The sequence below is a fragment of the Ranitomeya variabilis genome, chromosome 5 (assembly GCF_051348905.1).
Source record: "Ranitomeya variabilis isolate aRanVar5 chromosome 5, aRanVar5.hap1, whole genome shotgun sequence".
Classification (NCBI taxonomy): Eukaryota; Metazoa; Chordata; class Amphibia; order Anura; family Dendrobatidae; genus Ranitomeya; species Ranitomeya variabilis.
Window position 1 is genome coordinate 555,980,006 of NC_135236.1, and position 10,003 is coordinate 555,990,008.

Here is a 10,003-nt window from a genome sequence, read left to right on the forward strand (position 1 = left end):
GAAGTGATATGTGGTCATGATGACATCTTGTAGCATTAAGGGGTTAAATGCAGTGACGCTGCTACCATTAGGCGATTTGAGCTCTTTGGCTCAGGCGGCAGAAGAGAGGGGGCGGCAGATTCTGTAGTACCCGGCCCCTAGGGGCCCCCAGCCAGGAGCGGACATACCGACAATGCCACTGCTCTGGGGCCGAGAGGTGGAGGGGGGCCCCTGCAGGCAGGCCCCGTATCATGTAGCATCAGGCCCCTGTCACTCCCTCCTCTAATCCTGCCAACACCCTCAGCTGGGGAGAGAGCAGCACGCGAAGTGCAGGACTTCAAAAGGGGGGCGTGTCATGCAGGGAGAGACGCTGGCCAATGAACGCTTTCCTCACCAGACTGAGGAGAGCGCTCACTGGCTGCTGTCTCTGTTCTCCTGCATGGCGCGTCCCAATGGAGACTGGTGAGTACTCACCCCTACAGTCAGGGGCCCGCAGCACAGCACGCAGGAAGAGCAGTGGAGGAAGAGCAGGACTTAGTGTGTCTTCTGCTCCCTTCACTGTTCTGTCCCCAGCAGGCTGCAGCGTCTCCGTCCTCACTGTGAAGAGATGGGGGAGGAGCTCACTGCATGGGACAGCACAGCAGCACCAGGGGGCTGATATCAGTCTGCTCTGTGCCCCATCCCCCACAGTGGGGTCTGCAGCCCTCTCCAGCTGAACTGCCCTCCTCCAAGGCTCCTCTGATCACCTATACAAGATCAGTATGTGTGTATGTATATGCTTGTATATGTATGTATGTGCATCTGTGTATGTACAGTGTGTATCTATGTGTATGCTTCTGTGTGTATCTGTGTATGCATGTACATTGTATGTGTATGTCTGTGTGTATAATATGTGCGTATCTGTATGTGCGATATATTTGTATGTATATACGGTATGTTTATGTGCATGTATGTACAGTATATGTGTATGTCTGTGTACGGTATGTGTATACTTTGTGTATATAACTGTATATGTATGTACGGTACAAGTATGTGTACCTGTATGCATGTACGGTATGTGTATGTACGGTATATGCGTGTATGTATGACGGTATGTGTATCTGTGTGTGTACGGTATGTGTGTGTATGTACGGTATATGCATGTGTGTATGTATAGTACATGTATGTATGACAGTATATATATGTGTATCTGTGTATGTACGGTATATGTGAGTGTTTGCATATACAGTACAGTATGTGTATCTGTGTGTATGTATGTACGGTATATTTATGTATGTATGTACAGGGTGTGTATGTATGTACGGTATATGTATGTGTATCTGTATGTATGTACACTGCAGTATGTGTGTTTGCATATAAGGTATATGTATCTGTGTAACATATATATTTATTACAAACACACACTATATATACACTCACCGGCCACTTTATTAGGTACACCATGCTAGTAACGGGTTGGACCCCTTTTGCCTTCAGAACTGCCTCAATTCTTCGTGGCATAGATTCAACAAGGTGCTGGAAGCATTCCTCAGAGATTTTGGTCCATATTGACATGATGGCATCACACAGTTGCCGCAGATTTGTCGGCTGCACATCCCAAAGATGCTCCATACAAGGCAGGATGGATCCATGCTTTCATGTTGTTTACGCCAAATTCTGACCCTACCATCCGAATGTCGCAGCAGAAATCGAGACTCATCAGACCAAGCAACGTTTTTCCAATCTTCTACTGTCCAATTTCGATGAGCTTGTACAAATTGTAGCCTCAGTTTCCTGTTCTTAGCTGAAAGGAGTGGTACCCGGTGTGGTCTTCTGCTGCTGTAGCCCATCTGCCTCAAAGTTCGACGCACTGTGCGTTCAGAGATGCTCTTAGGCCTACCTTGGTTGTAACGGGTGGCGATTTGAGTCACTGTTGCCTTTCTATCAGCTCGAACCAGTCTGCCCATTCTCCTCTGACCTCTGGCATCAACAAGGCATTTCCGCCCACAGAACTGCCGCTCACTGGATTTTTTTTCTTTTTCGGACCATTCTCTGTAAACCCTAGAGATGGTTGTGCGTGAAAATCCCAGTAGATCAGCAGTTTCTGAAATACTCAGACCAGCCCTTCTGGCACCAACAACCATGCCACGTTCAAAGGCACTCAAATCACCTTTCTTCCCCATACTGATGCTCGGTTTGAACTGCAGGAGATTGTCTTGACCATGTCTACATGCATAAATGCACTGAGTTGCCGCCATGTGATTGGCTGATTAGAAATTAAGTGTTAACAAGAAGTTGGACAGGTGTACCTAATAAAGTGGCCAGTGAGTGTGTGTGTATATATATATATCTCCATCTCAGTGAAAAAATATAAATATATATATTTTTTTAGAGGTGTGGGGCCCAAAATAGAACTTTTGCTATGGGGGCCCTGTGATTGCTATGTACGCCCCTGCTTGCAAGGCAGTGACAATGAGGGCAATCTGACTTGTTTCTCAGAGCCCGAGGCTCCAGGGTGCCATTGCCAGATTGCCATAAACATAAGCAGTATATCAGGCAGGAAGGGGGGCCCAGACACATTTCTTGAACAGGGGCAACAAGCTATTAGTGTCCGCCCCTGCCCCCAGCCAGTGGCGTGTCGCTAATAGCAGCACACCATGTAGCTGCTATGGGGCCCGTGAGTCAAAGGGGCTCGCCCGGTCCCAGTGAAGAAAGAGCAGTGGGTGACAGGAGGCAGGAGTCGGCTGCTACGCCTAAAGCCTGTGCCTGCTGCTAAAGAGAAATTCATACTCACTGCTCGCCACACCCATAGTCGCTCCCACCACTATGCACTGAAGCCGGTGCCGAGAGATGGGAGGGACTATAGGAGTGGAGAACAGTGAATATTCATTTCACTTTAATAGCGGTCACAGTAGCTGCAGCTGCAGGCTTCCTGCTGCTAGGCGATCACATGTGCCCGCTACTAAAGGGAATGAATATTCACTGCTCTCCACACCCATGAATACAATATATATCAGTACATGGTGGCCATAATGCTGTAGGACTGCATTATATTCTGTTGGGGACTGCATTATGTTCTATGGGGGGCTGCATTATATTCTATGGGGGGTTGCGTTATACTATATGTCAGTATTATATTCTATATGGGGACTGCATTATATTCTGGAGGACTATGGGAGTGTATTATACTCTATGGAGGACTATGGGGAGTGCGTTACACTATATGGAGGATTAGAGGGAATATATTATACTATATGGAGGACTATGGGGAGTCTATTATACTTATATCTTATGGGGCCATAGCACTTGTGCAGCACTATATAGGGCAAATATCACTATGGAGCATCTTATGGGGCCCTTATTACCCTTTATGCAGGATTACATGGGGCATATTTTAATATGGAGCATCTAATGGGGCCCATCAAACTTTATGGAGCATTATATGAGGCTCCTGATTCAATATGGATATTCAAAAACACTTAACCTACTGATGTCTCAATTAATTTTACTTTTATTGGTATCTATTTTTACTTTTGAAATTTACCGGTAGCTAGCTGCTGCATTTTCCACCCTAGGCTTATACTCGAGTCATTAACTTTTTCCAGTTTTTTGTGGCAAAATTAGGGGGGTCGGCTTATACTCGGGTCGGCTTATACTCTAGTATATACGGTAACTGGATTTGCGCTGCTAGGTTTTTTTTTTATAAAACTCCGGGGTCAAGTGCCTGCCCCCCCCCCTCCCTCCCTCCTTCCCGCCCCCCCCCCCTCCAGCAGGGACTGTGGGGGGGGGGGCGCCATTTTTCCGTTCGCCTCAGGCAGCAGAGAGGCTAGGTTCACCCCTGGTTAAATGGACTGTCTGCACAGAACAGGCACTTGGTGCACCACGGCGCGGCCAATCTGAAGGGATAAAAGATATATCTTATGTATATCATGGGACGTCTAGTGGCGAAGGAAACTGAAAAAAAGCACCTAAATGATAGACATTAGGAGAATGCTAACGTGCCTATATAGTGATCAGTAAACAAGGACACATCGAAAAGTATTGTGTCAGTGAAGGATCCTATACAAATCAAGGAATAACCCGATGAAGTGCCAATACGTGTATACTGTATATCAATAAAATATTACAAATACCGATGCCATTAAAGTGATGAATTATTTATTTAACCCCTTCCCGACCCATGACGCCACGTAGGCGTCATGAAAACCCGTGCCAATCCGACCCATGACGCCTATGTGGCGTCATGGAATGATCGCGTCGCTGCAGATCGGGTGAAAGGGTTAACTCCTATTTCACCCGATCTGCAGAGAGAGGGGGAGTTGTACTTCAGCCCAGGGGGGGTGGCTTTGCCCCCACGTGGCTACGATCGCTCTGATTGGCTGTTGAAAGTGCAACAGCCAATCAGAGCAATTTGCAATATTTCACCTATGAAAATGGTGAAATATTGCAATCCAGCCATGGCCGATGCTGCAATAGCATCTGCCATGGCTGGAAATCATGTTCTGGCCCCCCACCACCACCCCCGATCTCCTCCCTAGTCCTCCGTTCTGTCCGGTACCCCCCTCCGTCCCCCTGTCCGCTCCCCCGTGCTCCTGTCCGCTCCCCCGGTCCTCCGATTTTCCCCCCCCCCCCCCTGTGCTCCGATCCACCACCCCCTCATACTTACCGAGCCTCCCGAAGTCGGTCCGTCTTCTCCCTGGGCGCCGCCATCTTCCAAAATGGCGGGCGCATGCGCAGTGCACCCGCCGAATCTGCCGGCCGGCAAAGTACATTTTGATCGCTGTGGTAGGTTCTATCACAGCGATCAAAATAAAAAAATAATAAATAAACCCCCCCCTTTATCACCCCCATAGGTAGGGACAATAATAAAATAAAGAAAATATATATATTTTTTTTTTCCACTAGGGTTAGGGTTAGAACTAGGGTTAGAACTAGAACTAGGGGTAGGGTTAGGGTTATGGAATGTGCACACAGTGCGGATTTGGCCGCGGATCCGCAGCGGATTGGCAGCGGATCCGCAGCGGATTGGCCGCTGCGGATTCGTAGCAGTTTTCCATCAGGTTTACAGTACCATGTACACCTATGGAAAACCAAATCCGCTGTGCCCATGGTGCGGAAAATTCCATGCAGAAACGCTGCGTTGTATTTTCCGCAGCATGTTAATTCTTTGTGCGGATTCCGCAGCGTTTTACACCTGTTCCTCAATAGGTATCCGCAGGTGAAATCCGCACAAAAAAACACTGGAAATCCGCTGTAAATCCGCAGGTAAAACGCAGTGCCTTTTACCTGCAGATTTTTCAAAAATCGTGCGGAAAAATCTCACACGAATCCGCAACGTGGGCACATAGCCTTAGGGTTGGAATTAGGGCTAGGGTTGGAAATAGGGTTAAGATTAGGCTTGTGGTTAGGGTTACGGATAGGGTTAGGGGTGTGTTGGGGTTACAGTTGTGGTTAGGGTTGGGATTAGGGTTAGGGTTGGGACTGGGGTTAGGATTAGGGTTGGAATTAGGGTTACGGGTGTGTTGGGGTTAGGGTTGTGGTTAGGGGTGTGTTGGGGTTAGGGTTGTGATTAGGGTTATGGCTACAGTTGGGATTAGGATTAGGGGTGTGTTGGGGTTAGTGTTGAAGTTAGAATTGAGGGGTTTCCACTATTTAGGCACATCAGGGGTCTCCAAACGCAACATGGCGCCACCATTGATTCCAGCCAATCTTGCGTTCAAAAAGTCAAATGGTGCTCCCTCCCTTCCAAGCCCCGACGTGCGCCCAAACAGTGGTGTACCCCCACATTTGAGGTACCAGCGTACTCAGGACAAACTGGGCAACAACTGTTGGGGTCCAATTTCTCCTGTTACCCTTGTGAAAATAAAAAAATGCTTGCTAAAACATATTTTTTGAGGAAAGAAAAATGATTTTTTATTTTCACGGCTCTGCGTTGTAAACTTCTGTGAAGCTCTTGGGGGTTGAACGTGCTCACCACACATCTACATAAGTTCCTTGGGGGGTCTAGTTTCCAAAATGGGGTAACTTTTGGGGGGTTTCTACTGTTTAGGCATATCAGGGGCTCTGCAAACGTAGCATGATGCCCGCAGACCATTCCATCAAAGTCTGCATTCCAAAACGTCACTACTTCCCTTCCGAGCCCCGGCATGTGCCCAAACAGTGGTTTACCCCCACATATGGGGTATCAGCGTACTCAGGAGAAACTGGACAACAACTTTGGTGTCAAATTTCTCCTGTTACCCTTGCAAAAATAAAAAATTCTGGGCTAAAAAAATATTTTTGAGGAAAGGAAACACATTTATTATTTTCATGGCTCTGCGTTATAAACTTCTGTGAAGCAGTTGGGGGTTCAAAGTGCTCACCACACATCTAGATTAGTTCCATGGGAGGTCTAGTTTCTAAAATGGGGTCACTTGTGCGGGAGCTCCAATGTTTAGGCACATAGGGGCTCTCCAAACGCGACATGGTGTCCGCTAATGATTGGAGATAATTTTTCATTCAAAAAGTCAAATGGCGCTCCTTCCCTTCCGAGCCTTACCATGTGCCCAAACAGTGGTTTACCCCCACATGTGAGGTATCGGTGTACTCAGGAGAAATTGCGCAACAAAATTTAGGATCCATTTTACCCTGTTGCCCATGTGAAAATGAAAAAATTGAGGCTAAAATAATTTTTTTGTGAAAAAAAAAAAAAGTACTTTTTCATTTTTACGGATCAATTTGTGAAGCACCTGAGGTTTTAAAGTGCTCACTATGCTTCTAGATAAGTTCCTTGGGGGGTCTAGTTTCCAAAATGGGGTCACTTGTGGGGGAGCTCCAATGTTTAGGCACACGGGGGCTCTCCAAACGCGACATGGTGTCCGCTAAAGATTGGAGCCAATTTTTCATTCAAAAAGTCAAATGGCGCTCCTTCCGTTCCGAGCCCTGCCGTGCGCCCAAACAGTGGTTTATCCCCACATATGAGGTATCAGCGTACTCAGGACAAATTGGACAACGTCTGTGGTCCAGTTTCTCCTTTTACCCTTGGGAAAATAAAAAATTGTTGCTAAAAGATCATTTTTGTGACTAAAAAGTTAAATGTTCATTTTTTACTTCCATGTTGCTTCTGCTGCTGTGAAACACCAGAAGGGTTAATAAACTTCTTGAATGTGGTTTTGAGCACCTTGAGGGGTGCAGTTTTTAGAATGGTGTCACTTTTGGGTATTTTCAGCCATATAGAACCCTCAAACTGACTTCAAATGTGAGGTGGTCCCTAAAAAAAATGGTTTTGTAAATTTTGTTGTAAAAATGAGAAATCACTGGTCAAATTTTAACCCTTATAACTTCCTAGCAAAAAAAACATTTGTTTCCAAAATTGTGCTGATGTAAAGTAGACATGTGGGAAATGTTATTTATTAACTATTTTGTGTCACATAACTCTCTGGTTTAACAGAATAAAAATTCAAAATGTGAAAATTGCGAAATTTTCAAAATTTTCGCCAAATTTCTGTTTTTTTCACAAATAAACTAAAAAATTATCGACCTAAATTTACCACTAACATGAAGCCCAATATGTCACGAAAAAACAATCTCAGAATCGCTAGGATCCGTTGAAGCGTTCCTGAGTTATTACCTCATAAAGGGACACTGGTCAGAATTTCAAAAAACGGCAAGGTCATTAAGGCCAAAATAGGCTGGGTCATGAAGGGGTTAAAGCCAAAATAGGCTGGGTCATGAAGGGGTTAAAGTGACGGTGCCAATTAATTGCTAAAAAGCGCATAGATAGTGCCATCTGTCAATAAATGCACATCAGTAATTCATGATAAAATCAATAATAATTAATAAGCAAAAAATTAATAAGTAATAGTTACTAATTAATGCATGTATAATGAAACAAGTGATGCAATGTATATACAAATATGTATGTATGCTAAAAAAGTGCTATGTGCAAAACAATAATACCAATACTTACAGAATGGCCCATTAATGAAAAATATGTGCCAAAAAACACCAAATATATGTGTGCTAAAAATCAATACAAACATAATATATCAAAAAAGATAATATTAAAGTAAATATGCAGACCATAAAGAAAGCTCATCACATGAGAACCCTTGAGAATGGATCAAGAGATGACATTAAAGGGATAATGCTATACCCTGCCTGAGACCAAACGGGGGGATGGTGATTCCAAAAAATACAAGAGGAAAAGGCATACATATAAAAATCAAAACAAGGCAAAAAAAAATAAAAATCGAACACCGAACAAAAGGACCACAAAGCATTCTTCAATGTCGAGGTGTGTCCAAAAAGTCCTTCCCCAGGAATCCCATATAGGCCCACGATCGTTTCTCCTCATCTCATGAGCCAGGGGGAATTGGAAGGCCATGAACTAGAATAGAGAAATACTGTTAAAATCATCAACACATATATTACAAAATACACCATGAAAACAAAAAAAGACAATACAAAAGGACCCACCCACTTTCCGTAGGAGTATATAACAACCATGTCATTCCCCTGCACTACAGAGCTGTTTGTAACGGGAGTTGTCGCAAAATCAAGTACAATTGCTGGTTTCTTTAACAATACGGTTCTTGGTCTTTTGTCGCAGTCCTGTCCACCACTAACAATACAGTCACAAGACAAATAAATATTATCCATGTTATGTCTGTTCAAATCACAAAGCTGTTGATTAACATGTGCCCTTGACCCACAATTTGGACAAAACTTGCATGTCTAGTTCTTGCACAACATCAGTAAGGGGAAAAAAAAGAACATGTGAAAAGGGACATCAAATGTATTATATTTTACACACAAACAGGGATTCAAATATGCCAGTGATTCAGCTGCTTCTGTTGACGTCAAGTTGACAAAGCAGCAACTTCTCTTCCGCTCTGCTCTGTTGATGGGGTGTTATTGCGGAAATCATGCTGATTGACAGCAAGCTCTCCACTGCCTAACTGCGGGGAGCTAGCTGTCCATCAGCATGATGTCGACAATAACACTCCATCAACAGCGCAGCCAGGAGGAAGAAGAGCTGCTCTGTTGACGTGGATCAGCTAGCAGGAGCGATCAATGACTGCTCTGTACTGGCGCCAGATAGAACAGACAGGTATTTTCCTCTGTGAGCAACTAACTGCTTATTAGTTTTTATGCCCATAGTAAAAAACTTAAAATATAGTCTTGGGCAACCCCTTTTAAATACTGATGTCAGAGACAACAGCATATAAGTGGTTAAACAGCAGAGATCGGAGCTAGCTTTGGTCACTGCTATTAGAGACAGATGCCTGGCTATATAATACAGTGCCATCTGTCTGGCCATGATTTTCACGGATGCAGGGACTTGTATTACTACTTTTCATCAGGGACACTGAAAAAAACAGAACTGTCTCTGTGGTTTTTGCCCCAATCCGCAAAAAACACAGACATGTGAACAGCCTATAATTGATGCTTGTTCAATGCGTGAAAACCATGGATAGAAGACGTAAGTGGAAAACAGAAATCTGACTGAGGTCCTAGGCTGATATTTCTGTTATCAGGGGGTCACAATGTCCAGAAACTTCAAGCAATGAAAAGGTTTGAGCAGAGGCGTAGCTGAGAGTGGGGACATAGGGTCATCTGCCCTGGGCCCACTCACCATGGAGCTTGCACATCCCCACGTGAAGACCATTCTCCGAAGTACAATTAGACTATGTGCACACTCTGCGGATTTAGCTGCGGATTGACAGCAGTTTTCCATGCGGTGTACAGTACCATGTAAACCTATGGAAAACAAAATCTGCAGTGCCCATGCTGCGGAAAAATCTGCGCAGTGGTTTATTTTCTGCAGCATGTCAATTCTTTGTGCGGATTCCGCAGCGTTTTACACCTATTCCATAATAGGAATCCGCAGGTGTAAAACCGCAGGTGGAATCCGCGCAAAATCCGCAGAAAACCCACAAGGGAATCAACGCGGAAAAATCCGCAATGGAATCCGCAAGGTGTGCACGTATTCTTAAAGAAGCACTCCCACTAACATTTGTATTGTTTACATGAGTGTATTAATATAGTCATCCGCTGCCACCCT

At 44.7% G+C, this 10,003-nt stretch overlaps 2 protein-coding genes across 2 annotated transcripts in view; one reads left to right on the top strand and one right to left on the bottom strand.

Moving 5' to 3' along the window:
• Positions 1-391: 391 nt before the first annotated feature.
• Positions 392-10,003, top strand: part of LOC143776490 (histone H2AX-like) — a 19,597-nt gene continuing 9,985 nt past the window's right edge. The window contains exon 1 of the mRNA XM_077265934.1: positions 392-441. Within this exon, the coding sequence (XP_077122049.1) occupies positions 419-441 (23 nt within the window). The 5' untranslated portion in view covers positions 392-418. The remainder of the gene's footprint in view (positions 442-10,003) is intronic.
• The window catches only part of LOC143776491 (uncharacterized), a 6,094-nt gene continuing 3,586 nt past the window's right edge, over positions 7,496-10,003 (bottom strand). Inside the window, exons 3-4 of the mRNA XM_077265935.1 lie at positions 8,416-8,560; positions 7,496-8,326 (exon numbers count right to left, since the gene is read on the bottom strand). Coding sequence (XP_077122050.1) covers positions 8,162-8,326; positions 8,416-8,560 — 310 coding nt within the window. The 3' untranslated portion in view covers positions 7,496-8,161. The remainder of the gene's footprint in view (positions 8,327-8,415; positions 8,561-10,003) is intronic.